This window comes from Caretta caretta, chromosome 1, assembly GCF_965140235.1.
Source record: "Caretta caretta isolate rCarCar2 chromosome 1, rCarCar1.hap1, whole genome shotgun sequence".
Lineage (NCBI taxonomy): Eukaryota > Metazoa > Chordata > Testudines > Cheloniidae > Caretta > Caretta caretta.
In genome coordinates, this window is record NC_134206.1 from 286,856,641 (window position 1) to 286,876,052 (window position 19,412).

At 44.8% G+C, this 19,412-nt stretch overlaps 1 protein-coding gene across 4 annotated transcripts in view; it reads right to left on the bottom strand.

Annotated features, from left to right (window-relative positions):
- Positions 1 to 19,412, bottom strand: part of TMEM19 (transmembrane protein 19) — a 48,530-nt gene that overhangs the window by 17,017 nt on the left and 12,101 nt on the right. For 2 of the 4 annotated variants that reach the window (XM_048835771.2, XM_048835770.2), the window contains one exon: positions 988 to 1,135. In XM_048835771.2, the coding sequence (XP_048691728.1) occupies positions 988 to 1,114 (127 nt within the window). In that variant the 5' untranslated portion in view covers positions 1,115 to 1,135. Of the gene's footprint in view, positions 1 to 987; positions 1,136 to 1,331; positions 1,415 to 1,634; positions 1,834 to 19,412 lie in introns of those variants that run through there. The other 2 variants (XM_048835769.2, XM_048835772.2) reach the window with 2 other exon arrangements.

The window sequence follows — 19,412 nt, forward strand, 5'->3', positions numbered from 1 at the left end:
GCAGTTCCCTTTACACACTGCAGCCACCTTAACTCAAAACCAAAAGAAACACTGATGAATTCTTTCAACGGTATTGAAAAGTCTTTGTAATTAAATATATAGTTAGCGATGCAGATGTTGAAAGACTCTGCATGTTGTGATTCAGTTAGGGTAATAGATGGAACGTGTACAGTCACCAGACATAATCACTAAAAGGATAATAGAACATTTATGTGAAGTATTCTTTAATACTCTCCTACTACAATGATCCTAACATGTATTTTCTCTACAAGTAATAATATTGATTGAAGAAAAATCTTAACTGCAAATTAACAAAATATGATCAAGATATATTTTATTAGAGGATTGGCACATCTTGCTTCTGGAGGCCGAGCTCATTGCACACACTCCTTGTATTCCTCAGTTCCCCCCACAAGCTCCCAGGGTCACCTTCCCATTTCCCTCCATTTTAGGAACTCCATGCAGAAACCCCTCCTTCATGCCAGGGGCTCTGTGTGCCCCCTTTTCTCCCTGTGCCACTTGTCTCTGTGCCCCCCATCTGCCGCCTGTCTCTGAGCCCCTCGTCCTATGTTCCCCCTTACACAATTATTTCATTTTTTCTGTCTGGGAGATAAGTCATTCAGGGCAACCACATTTTAAACTCTATTGAATCAATGGGCAGAGCTGAGATGAGGGGTACTATGCTGGAAGGTATTAATGGCTACCATCAACCGCTTCTTTGATCTATAGACCATTACAGATCTCACTGAAGCTGACTGGTCTCTAACCACATGCCAGGAGCCTTCATGTGTCCTCCATTGGTTTTTCAACTTTCATCAAAATCCATAGGGTCCAACTGATGACTAGAACATTCTCTAAAAATTTGGAGTTGACAGGAGGCAGTATGAAAAAGTTATCATTTACTAACAGAGACAGAGAGACGATGGGGGTTCAAGTTGAGCATAGGGCTAAGTTTTGCTCAGCCAAGTAGGCTGGCCACGGACTTACCATAGTATGTACTTGCTGTCATAGACACAATCCAGAAAGATAACGAAATACAAATAAGCAGGCTCAAAATGACAATATTTGTCATCATTTTGATAGATTCTTTGTAATCCTCCTGCTGGTATGACATGGGAATTCAGAAGACAATTACCTATGGGAGGAAAAGATCACATACACAATTTCAATTAAAGAACCATTTTTGTTAAAAACAAAGTTTAATGCAGGGGCTGTGGCTTGGGCCGTAGCACTGGGGGACCATTCCTCAGATCCCTGCTGAGTTAAAGACAACTACACTCCCACATGGCAGCGCCCCCCACCCCCCAACAGGGGAGCCTCTGGAAACTAACCCAGCAAGAGGGAGCCTCTCCCAACGCGCACACACAAGGGACGCCAAGTCCATGTCACCACCGAAAGGAAAGAGGGAAAGTCAGAAAGGGCAGAACAAGTTTGTGACAGCCTCCCACCTCCATGGAGCGTGTCGGGTGGGCGGGCCCTTCCCCGTACGGTGGAGATTCAAGGGTGGTGGTGTGGGGTCTGCGTGAGGGGCTGGGCGGGTCCTTGCACCTTGCACAAGGTGGCGGCCCGGCTGCGGCGGCGCCTCTAGGCCCAGGTCGGCGCAGAAGGGGGGGGAGGGGGGCACTCAACCTCACCCTCTGCCAGGCACGGCGAGCTCGCTGTCCTGCCCCGGCCGCTGGGCGAGCCTCATGCTTGGCCCCCGCGCCGTCGGGCACCAGCGCCGCCAGATCGACCCCGGCTCCGCGCAGCCTCAGGGCTCCGGCCGCCACCCAGCCGCGCATGCTCCGTGCTTCCTGCCCATCTGCGGCCGCTCAGGGAAATACTCTCCGCCGCTCGCGCAGCGCCGTGACAGCGTGGGGGGGGGGGGGGGGCCGCGGGGAACTGAGCCCCCATCCCCCACCGAGCCCGTGAGAGCGGGGACTGGCCCTTCCCCACTGGCTCCGTGCCCCGCCATGCCTGGGACAATGGGTTCCGACCCCTCCCGGAGTCCCACCGAGCACGTCTCCCCACACCTGTGACAGCAGAGACTAATCCCCCCTCAGAGCCCGCGCCCCCTGCGTGACAGAGGGGACTGACCTGCCCGCCGAGCCTATGCCCCCACCCCTATGCCAGGGGGGAGTAACGCACCCCCGCACATCGAGCCCATGCTCGCCATGACTGTGGAACTGAATCCCACCCCCACCCCATTCCTGCCCGCCCTTGTGGCAGTGGGGACTGACACACCCCCACCGAGCCCATGCCCTCCACACCCACCAGTGACAGCGGCGACTGCCCCCCCTAATCTCTCTGACAGCAGGACTAACCTCACTCACAGAGCCCATGGCCTTCTGACAGCAGGGACTGCCCGTCAAGCCTGGGCTCCCTAGCCTTGTGATAGCAGGATCTGATTCCCCCCCACTGAGGCCAGCCCCCACAACTTCCAAGTAACAATGGGGACTACCCACCCCACTGAAACTGTTCCCCCCAAACTCCTCAGCAAGCTGGGGCTTCTTCCCCCTGCGCCAGTGTTCCCTTCCCGTGAGTTACAGCTTGGGCTCTGGCCCCATCCCCTCCTTGAGACTAGAACTGAGACATGGAGCTGTTTCACCCCACTCCAGCACAGAACCTGTGACTGCCTCCCCACTCTCTTTGACTAAGCATCAAGTCTGTGCCTCCATCAGTCTCTTCAGTGAGAGCTAAGGCTGTGCTCCCCTCTCTTGTACTGACTATATGCTCTCCCATCCCCTCTATGAGAGTGGCACCTGGGGCTGTCTCTCCCACCTCCACACTGAACATCGAGTATTTACCTTTCCCAATACTTCAGTGAGAACCAGGGCTGTGGGCCCCTCTCCTTGTGATGCGCCTGTACTCCATACTGTCTCCTCAATGAGATCTCCCTCCATGCTCAGACCTGGGCTGCGTGCCCCATCCTTTGCAGTGATTATTGATTCTATGCCCAACCCCTGCTCCAGTCACTAAGCACCAAGTCTGTGACACCACCTACTTTACACATTCCCACTCAGTCAGTTCTGGGCTGGTCAGTACTGACTGTACAATTTGAAGCCAATGATCTCTAGAATTCCATATATGATTTACATTATGAAATAATCAATCAAACAATCAAAAATTAATAGGTAACAATCTCACTTACCAATTCACAGAATAACAATGACAGGATGATGGCATCAACATAAGGATTAGAGCCTGAAATCATGGGGGTAGTAGTGATATCTCTAAATGTCCTGAGTGAGATTTTAAACTTGTTGAAACACAGCAAAATCCTTCAGCATCAGAGGCAGACTTTAACACCGCCTTACAATTAGCTTCAGCTGAGTGCAGACCAACCCAGTCTGGCAACTTTTCTGAGTACATGCCAGAATTGTTTAGAGGGTGCCAGACAATCAATGAAGAAACCAGTAAGAGTTATTAAGAGAGGTGCTGTGTGACCACAAATATTGTGTGGGTGGAAACCTGGCTATGAGTGCATCTGACTCCAAGTATCAGAGACTTTGTACATCCACAAAGCAAAGAAAGGTATGAAATTCCACAGCCTTCTGTATATTCTCCTTCCCCTTTGGGGCAGATAGCCATCAAATGTACAAGATTTTTGGGATCATTCTGCACAATTCTGACGTATCATTCAGAGATTCTATATTGTTATATACACACCCCATATAATGAAAGGCCTATATCCCACAAATACTTATACAGCTGAGTAACTATAAGCAAACAAAAACAACAATGAGTCCTTGTGGCACCTTAGAGACTAACAAATTTATTTGGGCATAAGCTTTCATGGGCTAAAATCCACCTCCTCCGATGCATGGAGTGAAAAAAACAATAAGCAGAATATATATTATAGCACATGAAAAGATGGGAGTTGCCTTACCAAGTGGGGTGGGGGGGGGCGGTGTCAGCGCTAATGAGTCAATTCGATTAAGGTCGAAGTGGCCTATTCTCAACAGTTGACAAGAAGGGGTGAATACCAAGAAAGGGAAAATTACTTTTGTAGTGCTAACAAGGCCAATGCAATCAAGGTGGCCCATTTCCAACAGCTGACAAGAAGGTGTGAGTATCAGCAGAGGGAAAATTACTTTTTGTAGCTTATATGGCAGAGGGGCATTGCTGGCACATGATGGCATATATTACATTGGTAGATGTGCAGATGAATGAGCCCCTGATGATATGGCTGATGTGGTAAGGTCCTTTGATGGTGTCCCTTGAATAGATATGCAGACAGAGTTGGCAACGACCATGTACATTGGCCAAACCAGAGAGTCTCTATGCAAAAAGAATAAATGGACACAAATCAGATATCAAGAATTGTAACATTCAAAAACCAATAGGAGAACACTTCAATCTTCCTGGACACTCAATAACAGACTTAAAAGTGGCAATTCTTCAACAAAAAAACTTCAAAAACAGACTCCCAACGAGAAACCGTAGAACTGGAATTAATTTGCAAACTGGACACCATCAAATTAGGCCTGAATAAAGACTGGGAGTGGATGGGTCACTACAAAAAGTAATTTTCCCTCTGCTGATACTCACACCTTGTCAACTGTTGGAAATGGGCCACCTTGATTGGATTGGCCTTGTTAGCACTACAAAAGTAATTTTCCCAGCTAAGATTGGGGATCTTCTGGCAATAGTTGCAAGAGCTCAGAGGTTCTTTTGTTGTTGTAGAGATGGAGGAATAATTCAAAGGCTGCTTGCAGGCCTTTCTGCTTTGTCTACACTAGGGGTCTGATCCTGCAAATATTTACACGCATGCTTAATTTAATTAAAGTCTATAGGACTATTCTTGTGCTTAATGTTAAGCTCCTACATAAGTGTTTACAGCATACAGGCTCTGGTAATTTTAGTGAAAAAATTACCACTGATGCCACCATCAGGTCAAGTGTTTCAGACAAGACTCTGGTGACATTCAGCCTATTTACAACTCTATTTTGTGGGTATAAAAGCCAACAGCCATTGGAATCTTCTCTGCACTACAACTCCCACCAGTGCTAACGCTGGTGTAGCTGAACAGGTTGTAGTGTTGGTGTCTCCGTCCCCCCAAAAAATCCCTTGTGTAAACATGGCCTTATTTGCAAACTGTCTGAAATAATCAACAAACAGCTAACATGATTGTAGGGTTAAACTGATAAAAACAAAACAAACGAGGCAATTGTTTAAGGACCACACTGAACTAACAATGCTAGAGTTCATGCATACAAATACTTAACAGAATCTAAATTACCTAACTTTAAAAATAAGGCAAGATCAAGCTTATTCAGATCACTAGCCTAATAAACCATTGCCTAGTTAGTGGCAATCAACTCCATAATTTATTCATTCCAATATGAATTTATCTATCTCCAATATTATTTTTGTTTGTAAAATATTAAAGTTAGTGGTAGCATACTGAAAAGTTAAGGAGAGTTACTGTTGGAGCAAAAGGGTGTTTGTTGAGCTGTGCTCATCCTGAACAAAAGACTGTAAAGACTGGATCAGCTATCCAGAAAGGTTTCAAGTTGTAATTTTACCTGATTATAAAGAAGGTTGGAATCACTAATTCTGTAATGATGATTGCACATATATTCACCTTCTCTTTCTTTCAGTTTGTGGGGCTTTGGTCCATAATCTGTCAAAACCTTATTTGCTTTGCCCCAAGCATCTTCAGCTATAATAAGCCAAAATATATGCCTGTTGGGTCCAGGATTTAGAGGTAACTTGTATAACACACATGAAGCAATATGATCAAGATTTTTAAAAAATAGGAACCTAAAGCTAGGGTCTTTTAGACATCTCAATAAGTAGCCAGATTTTCAAAAGTGCTAAGCACCTAGCAGCTTCTAACGAAGTCAACCCAAATGCTAACTTTAGTGTCCTGTTTTTTTTTAAATCTTGGCTTGTGTTTTTATTGGCACCTGCAAAAATGATACACAAGTTCTGGATCCTGAATATGGAACTATGCTTGAGGAAATGGGATTATATATTTTAATTAACGATTATAGGACAATACAACATCAGACATATCAAGCAAACAGCACTAAACAGTTGAGAACAAATGGTACTCATCCCTGTAGTTCCTGACCAAAGAAGAGATAAACCTTTACTTCTTCTATACTGTTTTGTTCTATGTTGTTTTTAGACTTTCTCACTCCATAATTATTGTTCTTATTCAATACAAATTTACACTACCTTTCTTATGGGCAAAGATTTAAATAAAATATAGTTAAGTGCCTTCCATGCTCAGTACACAGTGTTCAACACCTAATAACTAAATTTCTATAAATCTAAGCAGCACACATTACTCATTCATGCTTGTAAAATTTATAATCTATATATTTTTAAATAAACCGTGAGCCATCCAGTGCCAAAAAAGCAACTAAACAATTTTCTTAATGGTTTGGAAATAAAACCTAACAGGCCTGAAAGCCTTTTCTTTCAACTTTCCTAAATAAATGCCCCTCTCGTCTAAGCAACATCATGAAAAGTTTCAACTAAAAGCTATCTTTTAAAAGAAGGTGTATGCAACTGAAAGCAAAATTTTAGAACTGAAGGCCTTTTTATCTTCAGCTACAGCACTCCAATCACAGCACTATAAAACAAAACTGGTTTTGAGTCTAGAAGTTCCTACACTGCAGTACCATAATAAGAAAAAGGAATGGATAAAGGAAGTAGGATGTCTGGAGATACTAGCATACTACTGTACACAGTATATTAATCACAATACACTCATCTACATTCTGGGATTTTTGCAGATAATTTTAGAAATATTTCAGGATTTGGCATTTTCTAATGTAGGTTTGTAATATCAGAGCATAAAACGTCTCCTGTACCAGAGAGCTCTTGAAAATAAATTTTGTTTTCTGCTTTTTTCCCCCTTCCCCTCCTTTCTAACACTCTAATATAGTATTTTTCATCTTCTTTTCTTCATCACTTCTCAAAGTAAATTCATATCCATGATATCTCTGTTTCTGAAAACACATTGTTTGTATCACTTTTCAGGTTCTTTCCTTAGAGCTGTAACATTGAAAGGGAACACTCTCATTATAAATTAGTCAATTTTTACCTGGTTTTGGGTGTTTTTAAATAACAGGAACTATATTAGTTTAATCAAGGAATAACAGGAAGACCAGGGGGAACTGGAAACCTTAACCGGTGAGTTTATGCCAATTAGGGTTGGAGCTGGGTCTATATAAATACAACTCTAGGCCTGCTAATATAGTTACCTTGGAATTAGTTTGATAGTAAAGATCAGAAAACTTGGACTGTTCTTAATTATTTAAGGTGTTTGGTAGTTCTGTGTACATTTTATTCATTTTTACTTAAAATATATCTGTATTATCTTGTCTTACAGAGCAAAACTTTATAATTAGGAATGGTCTTGTACATTGCTTTTATATTTCTTGTAACCCTCCATAAAGGCAATATTGATGGTTGGTTTTATTATTTAATAGAAAGTTATCAACTTAATTTGTTTTTAAACAATGGACTTTAAAAATCCATGTGTCCGATAGAGCACCCTTTAAAAGTGTAGATAGAGCACCCTTTAAAAGCACCTTTAAAAAGCACCTTTTACATCCTGCAAAGTGGAACTAGGCTGGTGAGAGCCAGGATAAGACCTTATGCTTGTGTGCAGAGTACTGGTGTCTGGGAATTGGACTACAGCTGCACAGCACATAGACCCCCAAAGTTACAGGGCAGGGGGTGATGGAAACCCTTTTGTCTGGGTGGAGCCCAAAACATCATAGATGCATAAGTAGTTTCTTGTGAGAATAAGTTGGGTGCCTGCCTAAGTCCACACATAACAGTCAGAGGAGGAGGAGGAGGAGCTGCCATCACCCAATGAATAACTTTTAGCCCAGTGCTTAGTGCAGTTGCCTGGGATGTGGAAGACCTGGGTTCAATTTCCCTCTCTGCTGGAGGGGAAAATGGATTTGAACAGGATTCTCCTATGTCTCAAGAGTGGTGTTCAAACCACTGAGCTGTGGGATAGTCTCATGTAAGAGAGCTCCCTCATTCTATCCTGGTGAATCTGTTTCATCATGTATAAATAATTAAAGAAGCATTAGACCATGGGAACTGGTACCTAGGTCATCCACATAGACACCCTAACCACCAGGCTATAGAGTAGTCCTGGGGGAATTCTGCACCACTGCGCACACGCAGAATTCATGTCCCCCACAGATTTTTTCCCCACAGAAAATATATTCTGCCAGAAAGATGCTGCAATTACACCTATCACCCACCAGGAGCTGCTGTAACACCAGAAGAGAGGGCAGCTAGTTCAGGGCCAGAGTGGCCAGCCACGGAGAGGGAGGGGGCAGTATCTGCATTCCACACAGTGCCCTGCCTGCAGGACCAGGTGAGGAGACATGGGATATGGGGCAGGAGAAACAGAACAGGGCACATGGGGCTGCTGGAGGGTCACATAGACTGGGGTTCAAAAGGGCTAGTGGGGGGATAGACTGGAGTGGGGGTTAGTGGGGTGACAGCCAGGGGTGAAAGTAAAATGTGTCTTTTACCAGTATAGGGCCTGGTAAAAGACACATTTTACTTTCACCCCTGGCTGTCACCCCACTAACCCCCACCCCAGTCTATCCCCCCACTAGCCCTTTTGAACCCCAGTCTATGGTAAAAGACACATTTTACTTTCACCCCTGGCTGTCACCCCACTAACCCCCACCCCAGTCTATCCTCCCACTAGCCCTTTTGAACCCCAGTCTATGTGACCCTCCAGCAGCCCCATGTGCCCTGTTCTGTTTCTCCTGCCCCATATCCCATGTCTCCTCACCTGGTCCTGCAGGCAGGGCACTGTGTGGAATGCAGATACTGCCCCCTCCCTCTCCGTGGCTGGCCACTCTGGCCCTGAACTAGCTGCCCTCTCTTCTGGTGTTACAGCAGCTCCTGGTGGGTGACAGGTGTAATTGCAGCATCTTTCTGGCAGAATATATTTTCTGTGGGGAAAAAATCTGTGGGGGACATGAATTCTGCGTGTGCGCAGTGGTGCAGAATTCCCCCAGAACTACTCTATAGAACATGAAAAAATGGGTGTTATCATACACACTGTAAGGAGAGTGATCACTTAAGATGAGCTATTACCAACAGGAGGGGGGGAGGGAGGGGGGAAACCTTTTGTAGTGATAATCAAGATGGGCCATTTCCAGCGGATAACAGGAATGTCTGGGGAACAGTGGGGGGTGGGAATAAACATGGGGAAATAGTTTTACTTTGTGTAATGACCCATCCATTCCCAGGCTCTATTCAAGCCTAAGTTAATTGTATCCAGTTTGCAAATGAATGTTGGCCCAACTTGATGATCACTTTAGATAAGCTATTACAAGCAGGACAGTGGGGTGGGAGGAGGTATTGTTTCATGATCTCTGTGTGTATATAATGTCTGCTGCAGTTTCCACGGTATGCATCCGATGAAGTGAGCTGTAGCTCACGAAAGCTCATGCTCAAATAAATTGGTTAGTCTCTAAGGTGCCACAAGTACTCCTTTTCTTTTTGCAAATACAGACTAACACGGCTGTTACTCTGAAACTTATACCATGATGGCTACTGATAATGGCTATGCAGAGGGCCAATGATTACTGATTTTTATTTAGATTTAAACAAAAACCTTTAAATGAGTCAGAACCATTACATTATATACATCACTAACTTATGTGAATACATGTTCGTATTACAGCACACCCTCACCATAAAGCCCTTCATAATAATGAACCTTTAGATATACAATGAACCTGGTCCCTGGATCCCACCTCGAGCTGATGGTTACTCCAGCCCACTCCTGTGGGCTGACCAGTCCTCCAGCCCCCACCGCACTGGAAATGAACTAGTAGGTCGGGGGATGGGATAAACAGGAGCTGTATCCTGGGGAGACTGAAGATACTGTGTAACCCTCCGAGGGAGAATATAAGAGCTGCCATACTGGGTCAAACCATGGTCCATCTTGCCCAATATAGTGTCTCTGACAATGACCCATTCCAGAGCTTCAGGGGGAGTTTACAGAGCAGAGCAATTGAGGAGTGACCCACTCCTGTCCTCCACTCTTGGCTTCTGGTTGTCAGAAGTTTAGGATTGCCCCAAGCATGGGGTTGCATCCCTGGCCACCTAGTTAATAGCCATTTGTGGACCTATCCTCCATGAACGTATCCAGTTCTTTTTTGAACCCAGCTATACTTTTGGTGATCACAACATCCAATGGCCTTGAGTTCTACAGGGTAGTTGTGCATTGTGTGAAAAAGTATGTCCTTTTGTTTGTATTAAACCTGCTGCTTATTAATTTCATTGGGTGACCCCTGGTTTTTGTATTGTGGGAAAGAGTAAATAATGCTTCTTCTTTGAGTAGCGTCCCTATGGGCGCTCTACTTTAGGTGTCTGTGTGCCCCTGCAACTCTAATCGGAGATTTTTGGTAGCAGTGTCCAGTTGAGCCCGGGGATGTGCTCTCCCTCCCTTGTGGTCTGCCTCGAGGCTATTTAGCACTGCATGGGTGAACCCCCCTCACTTCCTTCTCTACTGCCTTTGGCCTCTGACAGAAGGAGCAGTTGTCCCTTCCTTATCTGTGTCGTTAGCATAAGTAGTGTTTGTTTTGTTACCTTTGTTCTCCCTAAAAGTACTCAGGCTAGTGTTTTATTTATTTTATTCCTTTGGTTTAAAAAGAAAAGAGAAAACGGAAAAGAACCTCTCTTTCCTTCCCTGTCTGGGGGCATTCTTCTCCCCCCCCCCGCATCTATTAGACTCATAATTATTTTCTTTTTAAGTTAAAAAAATAAAATAAAGACGATGTTCTTGTGCATATTCCTCCCTGCTAGAGGATGAGAACCCCCTGCCCAGGGGCTTGCCCGGCTCTCTCTCCTCCAAGCGGTGCCTCTCCTGCCGGGAGTCAGTTCCTGTAATGGCCAGACACTCCCTGTGCCTGGGAGACCCTCACAGAAGTGCATTACCTGCCACACCTTAAACTGCAGCCACACAGGAGCTGGGAGCTGAAGTAAAAATTCCTCCCTATAGAGAAAACACTTCAGTCTGCGGGGGACTCCGGTGGGTGTTGACCCCGGCTCATCCCCGGAGCCTTCACTTCAAAAGGGGTTGAGTGGTGGAGAGGAGAAGAGAAAGAGAGAAAAAGAAGAGGCCACCAGCAGACTGCCCCTGGAAAGGCTCCTCCGAGCAACTGGCCAGCCAAAGGGGTGTTCCCCAGTGCGGCCATCTCGGCACCGATCCCCGAGCAACTGGCCAGCCAAAGGGGTGTTCCCCAGTGCGGCCATCTCAGTAGGACAATACCAGCAGAGGAACCTCCTGCTGTGAGCTCAGCTTCCGCTCCCCTCCCCACCAGACGCTCTGGAAGCTGAAACCTGAGAAGGGGCTTCCTGCTCTGAGCTCTGCTCTCCACATGGACAAGGGGCTTCTGTAAGCCCTGTGCTGCTCTGAGCTCTTCTCTGGGCAACTACTGCAGTTACCGTACCATCTCTAAAAGAAGTGACACAGAGAAGCCCTGCTGTCAGCTCTGCTTTGGATAAGGGAGGAGGACAGTTACCACTAAGGAGAGGGGACAGTTACCGTACCATCTCTAAAAAAGCAGCATAGAGAAACCCTTTGATACCAGATGCAACAAAACTCCCATCTAGGAAGTGTTTTGCACATTCCCAACCATTGATACCGACTACAGACACTCCTCTGGGGTTCCGGATGAGCCCATGGTAACACAGGTACTCCCATACTCTGGAGACCTGTGGCTTCAGTACCCAGGGAGAGACAATTACCATACCGTCTCTAAAAAAGTGGCACCAACAAACTTTTTGTACTGGGCAAAACTCTCATTTAGGGAGTGCTCTGCCCATCTATCGGTACTGACAATGTACCACAGGCCCTCCTCTGTGGTACCAAATGAATCCATGGTACTGCATGAGCTCTGGTACCATGGAGACCTGATGATTGGGAAAGAACCACAATTCCCATTACTTGGTACCAGGACTTTGGTATCGAGCACATCCCGGCACCCAGAATCACTCTTAGCACTGGGCTGTATACTGCCAATATCCCAGTCAGCGGTACCCCTACCCACTGAGGAATCTGACACTGGCCAGGAGGAGACATTCCCTGGCCCCTCAAGGTGGCCCACCACCACACTACAAGGGTCATCCCCAATTCCATCACGCCAACCGCCCGTGCCTGCCTTCCTGCCTATCCCTCCCAAGGCCATACTGTAACTCTTCGGGTATATACACACACACAGCGCGACCGTCTCCGTTGTCTCTCGGAGAGTCCACCAGATGGTTTGCTACAGCCTGGCACCTGAGACAGGGCAGGAGAGCACCTGAGCCAGGACAGGAGAAAGCCTTTTCAGAACAGGAAAGAAGGGGGAAGGGGAAAAAAAAACCCACACACCTGAAGAGGAAGCTACCACTTCAGCACACTTCTCCACATCTCTCCCAGATGAGACTGTGCTGCCCACCCCTCATCACTAGGTGAAGATTTAAGAACTTTCTGGATCTTACCAAGAGGGTGGCAGACGAGCTGCAGATTCCCTTACAGGAGGTGGCAGATACACATCACAAGTTGGTGGAAATTCTGCACACTACCTTCTTATCTAGAACTGTCCTCCCAATTAATGAGCTGATTCTAGATCCTACCAAAATCATCTGGCAGAGCCAGCCTCCATCGCACCAACCAGCAACAAAGTGTAAACAAAAACAACCCTACATCTCTACCCAAAGAGGCAGACTTTGTTTTCAACTTCCGCAACCCAACTCCATCATAGTGGATGTGGTTAGTGCATGAAGCAAGCAACATAATGCCAAGTCAACTGCATATGATCAGGCTTCTCAAGATGGCATATTCATCGACAACATTACTGTTTAGAGTAATAAATTACCAAACTGTCATAGCCAAAACAATTTTGTTAATCTTGGGAAACCTAGGATGTTTCTGAAACATTACTGGAAACACAAAAAGAACAGATTCAGACCATTCTTAGAGAAGGTCAGTTAATAGCGAGACCGGACCTAGAGACACCACTGGATGTAGCTGTTACAGCTGCCCGCCCAGTCTCCATGACTGTGGTACGGAGGTGGGTTATGGGGTGTTTTTTTGTTTGCTACACCTCTCTAGATTGCCCAAAGAGCTACAGACTTCCAATTTGAAGGGCCAAACTCTTTGCAGAGAAGACAGATTTTCTCTCCACATCCTGAAGGATTCTCGGACCACACTACACTCCTTAGGAATCTGCATTGTGGAACAGAAGAGAAGATATACCTCTCAGTGACACCACAGATCACAATCTTCTCAATACTCACCATCTCTGTGCTGTTATGAGCCACAGTGTAAGAGGCCCAGGGCTCAAAAGTGAGAACAGTCTGCACCCCAGTCCATGACCTCTAAAACTGCCTTTTATAAGCACTTTGATGAGCTGGTCGGGGGCCTGAACAATGATACCTTACAGCATCAGCTGCCATCTATACATCTGTCATGCCACTCAGAAGTCACCTTGCCTTACTTCACAGCAGTTAGGACCAGGTCTAGAGCAAAGAAATTGATTTATGGCCCTGAACCTACAGGGTGCCTACTTCCATATCTCAATACAACCATTGTACAGAAGATTTCCTACTGCTTATCTTTGGGGCAGGATCATTATAGGTATAGACTGCTCCACACAGGGTAGTCTCCAAGGTTCACTTCATTGTAGTGGCATACTAACCCCGATACAGTGACTGGACTTTATCAGCACCAACCTGATGCAGTACAAGCAAGAGCGCTCCTCTCACTACCCACTTTCACCACCCTGGGACACGTCTCCCTAATATGCCAGGGAGCTCACCTACACAACAACAAGGTTCAGGACAAATGGCCTTCCACAGAAATGACCTTCCATATCACTCTTTTGGGGCTAGGGGCTGTCAGGAGTGCCTGTGCACAAACTCTGCCTTTCATCAAAAACAACACACAAAGGTTATGATGGACTTAATGTGACCTGTATGTTTTGTACAAACTGCCAAGGAGCTGCCAGATCTCCCTCCCTCTGCAAGACAGCATTCAAACTTTAGAATTGATGCACCCATCACAATGTGCTCATCTCAGTTGTCTGTCTAGACGGGATACAGAATGGGATAACCAACGGTCTCTGTTGGAATTTTCTCATGACAATGAGTGTATACTGAATTCATAGGTGCTTCAAGATATAGCCACCCTTTGGTGAAACATTCACTGGCAGTTGCCCTCATCTTCCCAGCGGACAGGGCCCACTTGTATGTCTTTTCCCAGTTTCCTACCCTATCCAAGATTCTGTTGAAAATTGAACAAAACAAAGCAAGAGTTATTGTGATTGCCCCTCTTGACTATGACAAGTCTGGCTCCCTTACCTGACGCAGATGGCAATATGGCCTCGTGTTCCTCAGACGTCAGCCAATTCCTCACCCGCTCTCTCAAAACAATGGGCTGACCCTTCACCCCAACCCATGGGTCCTCTGCCTCCAGGCTTGGATCATTCTTTGTTCCAAGGCTAAGAAGCAGAATGCTCTGACAAGCTGAAACACATGTAAACTCTCACTCAGCTTCTTTAAGGTACATCTCATGGCAAAAATGGCTTCCCACTTGGAGTTTGCTCAACCACTAATGCATAGACTCTTTAAGGGCATTCGGACTCTCTTCCCCCTTGTGACATCACCCGCTCCAGCCTGGGACTTTAATCTAGTTCTTAGGGCTTGGACTAGACCTCCCTCCAAGTCCAGGGCAACTTATTCTCTCTTACACCTGTCCATGACGACAGCATTTCTAATTGCCATCACCTCAGCTAGGCACATAGGAGAAATAGAGGCCCTGATGGCACACCCATCATTCATGGCCTTTGTCTTTAAAAAATAAAATAACAATAATCACTCTAAGGCCATAACCCAAGTTTCTCCCTACTTTTTCTGCACTTTCCATATGAATCAACAGATCCATCTCCCTGTTTTTTTTTCCAAAACCACATTGTGACAACTGGGAGACAATTGTGCATATCCTACATATTAGAAGGACATTAGCATTCTACTTGGACAGGACTAAGGACTTCAGGAAATCCCCTAAACTCTTCCTTTCATCCACAGAAAGATCCAAAAGCTCTGTGATATCTCCTCAAAGACTATCCAAATGGGTCTCTAGTTGCATTAATCACTTAGCAAGGGTGCAACTTGCTTCCGTCCATACGCACTCCATGAGATCAGTTCCTACCTCAATCACATTCCACAGGGATACCCCTATCTCCCCAATCTATAGAGCAATGATTGGGGCCTCTGTCCATACTTTTGCAGGACATTATTCAATTACTGAAGATTTGGCTGCTGACACCATCTTCGACTCCACAGTATTCTCTGTAGTAAAAGACTCCGCTCTGAAGTCCCAGCCTCCAGTGGTGGGTACTGCTCCGGAGTCACCTAAAGTGGAGCACCCACAGGGACACTACTCGAAGAAGAAGAGGAAGTTACTCACCTTGTGCAGTAACAATGGTTCTTCGAGATGTGTGTCCCTATGGGTGCTCCACAACCTTCCCTCCTCCCCTCTACTTTGAAGTTCTCTATAGGGCACTGTGGTAGAGAAGGAAGTGAGGGGGGTTCGCCTGTGCAGTGCTAAATAGCCTCGAGGCAGACCACAAGGGAGGGAGAGCACATGCGCAGGCTCAACGGGACACTGCTACTAAAAATCTCCGATTAGAGGTGCAAGGGCACACAGACACGCAAAGTGGAGCACCCATAGGGACGCACATCTCGAAGAACCATCGTTACTGCACAAGTTGAGTAACTTCCTCTTCTCCATTCACTTTTTCCACATCATTCATGATTTCATAGACCTCTATCACATCCCTCCTATGTTGTCTTTCTTCTAAGCTGAGCAGCTCCAAACTTTTTAGTCTCTCGTTGTATGGAAGCCATTCCGTACCCTTGATCATCTTTGTTGCCCTTTTCTGAACCTTTCTAGTTCCACTATATTCTTTTTGAGATGTGGTGACCAGAACTTGGCACAGTATTCAAAGTATGGGCACAACACAGATTTATATAGTGGAATGATATTCTCTGTCTTATTTTCTATCCTTTTCCTAATAGTTCCTTTCATCCTGTTAGCCTTTTTGACCTCTGCTGTGCATTGAGTGGAAGTTTGCAGAGAATTATCCACAATGACTCCAAGATCTCTTTCTTGGATGGTAATAGTTCATTTAGAATCCATCACTATATATATACAGTTATAATTTTTTCCCAATGTGCATTACTTTGCACCTAACAATGCTGAATTTCATTTGCCATTTTGTTGCCCACTCATCCAGTTTTGTGAGATCCCTTTGTAACTCCTTGCAGTCTGCTTTGCATTTAACTATCTTGAGTAATTTTGCATCTGCTTCAAACTTTGCCGCTTCACTTTCCAGTTTGTTAATGAATATGTTGAACAGCACAAGTCCCAGTACTCCATTGTGAAAACTGATCATTTATTCCTATCCTTTGTTTCCCATCTTTCAACCAGTTATTGATCCAGGAAAGACCTGCCTCTCATCTCATGGCTACTTTTAGTATCCTTAAGAGCCTTTGATGAGGAACCTTGCCAAAGGCTTTCAGAATATCCAAGTACAATATATCTAGATCACCATTGTCCACGTGCTTGTTGATTCCCCCCAAAAATTCTAATAGATTGGTGTGGCATGACTTCCCTTTGCACAAGCCATGTTGACTAATCAACAAATCTTGATTATCTGTGTGCCTGATAATTGTTCTTTACTATAGTTTCCACCAATTTCCACGTTTTTGAAGTTAGGCTTACCAGCCTGTAATTGTCAAGATCTCCTCTGGAGCCTTTTTAAAATATTGGCATTACATTAGCTACCTTCCAGTCATCTGCTACAGAGACTGATTTCAGTGACAATATGCAGTTCTGCAATTTCATATTTGAGTTCCTTAAGAACTCTTGGGTGAATGTCATCTGGTCCTGATAACTTATTATTGTTTAGTTTAGCAATTTGTTCTAAAACCTCTTCTATTGACACATCAATTTGGGACAGTATTTCAGAACTGTCACCAAAAAGAATGGTTTCAGAGGAGCAGCTGTGTTAGTCTGTATCTGCAAAAAGAACAGGAGTACTTGTGGCACCTTAGAGACTAACAAATGTATTTGAGCATAAGTTTTCATGGGCTAAAACCCACTTAATCGGATGCATGCAGTGGAAAATACAGTAGGAATATATGTGTATACACAGAGAACATGAAACAATGGGTGTTATCATACACACTATAACGAGAGTTACACCATTAAATTAGGCTTGAATAAAGACTGGGAGTGGATGTGTCATTACACAAAGTAAAACTACTTCCCCATGTTTATTTTCCCCCCATACTGTTCCTCACACGTTCTTGTCAACTGCTGGAAATGGCCCATCTTGATTATCACTACAAAAGGTTTTTTTTCGCTCCTGCTGGTAATAGCTCACCTTAACTGATCACTCTCATTATAGTGTGTATGATAACACCCATTGTTTCATGTTCTCTATGTGTGTATATATCTATATCTTCCTACTCTGTTTTCCACTGCAATGAAGTGGGTATTAGCCCATGAAAGCTTATGCTCAAATACATTTGTTAGTCTCTAAGGTGTCACAAGTACTCCTGTTCTTTTTACCAGAAAGAATAGTTCTGATGTAGAAATCTCCCCTACATCCTCCACAGTGAAGACTGATGCAAAAAATTAATTTAGTTTATCTGCAATGGCTTAGTCTTCCTTGAGTGGTCTTTTAACACCTTTGTTTTCTAGTGGTCCCACTGTGTGTTAGGCAAGCTTTCTGCTTCTGATATATTAATAAAAACCTGTTAGTTTTTGCATTTTTATCAAGTTGCTTCTCAAATTTTTTCCTAGCCTGCCTCAAGTGGAGGTGCTGAATTACTGAGTCCAAGAACTACTTTTTTGTGTTGCACTTTTGTTTCCCCCGGAAGGAGCAGACCTGAGAGTCAAAAAGCACCCCTCGAGCCTATAAGCCAGTGGAAGACTTACAACAGTGGGAAAATACACACAGCTGACACTGCAGACGTAAGCTCCTTGATTACATCCTGCTTAACTCTAGCTTATAGGGTTGAGGCATTCTTCAACTGGGACTCTATGTGAGACGGTGTGTCTCTATTTTGTCAAGTGTACATAGTGTGTCTAATGAATAATTGAATCATACTGTATAAACTTGGGGGAATTGCCACCTTCCCTCTCCTTGAATGGAGGGCAAATTTAGGCTTTTTCTTCATTGTCTAAATAAAGTCCTGAAAAATATCTGTCTGTGGGTGAGATTCATAGTAAGGAGTTGAGAATCTCTGCAGAATGTATTCATTTTAATTAGGCTTATTTTTATTCCGCACATTAGCTTTGCTATTTGCTATTAGCTACTTGCTCCAATCTTCCCAAATTTAGTTTTACTTACTGTTTCTATATTTTTATTTGTCTTAGTCAATGATATACATGAAGTCCAAATATTTGTGAGTTTCCAGGACATGTAATTTACTAACAGTCAAAACTTGATATAAAACAAACCCCCCACACTGGTAAGGCATATGATTTGCCCAATCTTATTTTGTAATTTAGATTACAAATATAAACCTTTACACACTCGGTATTTCTGGGGAAGCTTTTATTCTGGCTCTTCAGGTAGCAATACTGTCTGGGCCTCAATGTCCAATCCTGTAAAGTAACCCCACAATTTGGCGTTTTGTCAAGTTGCAGTATAAATCTATTTGTCAGAGAATCACAGGTTAAGGCCAGAGGAACCACCACATCATCTAGTCTGATCCATGTGTCCCACAGGCCACCAACACCACCCATACACTAAACCCAACAACTGAAAATAGATCAAGGTATTACAGCCCACAGGTGATTAGACTATTATGTGCCAGACAGAAGAGGAGATACTGAAGTGCACCAGTGCACAAGGTCCCTGCAGTGGCAGGGAATTGATTAAGTGAGACATATTCAGATAATCCTGGCAAGTGACCTGCTCTCTATGCTGCATAGGAAGGTGAACCCGCCCCCAAGGTCACTGACAATTTGATCTGGGGGAAACTGCTTCCTGACCCCACATATGGCAATCAGTTAGACCCTGAGCACAGAAGCAAGAACCAGCCAGACAAGCATGTGAGACAGAATGCTCAGTGCCACCTCAGAGTACTGTACCACCACACCAGTGTCCCATCTCCAGCTGTGGCCATCCCTAGTGCTCCAGAAGGAGACAAGAAAAAGAAGAATGCATTGGGGGAGAAGGGGAATCTCTTCCTGACCCCTGCAGCTGATTGGCTGAAGCCCTGAAGCCTGAAATCTTAGGAACCAGAAGCAACTCGCAGGGCTGACGCACCCTGCCCTCCACCGTGACATGCAACCCTGTCATACAATCCCACTCATAAATTTGTCCTGCTCTTTCTCAAAACTAATTAAGTTGCTTACCCCTACA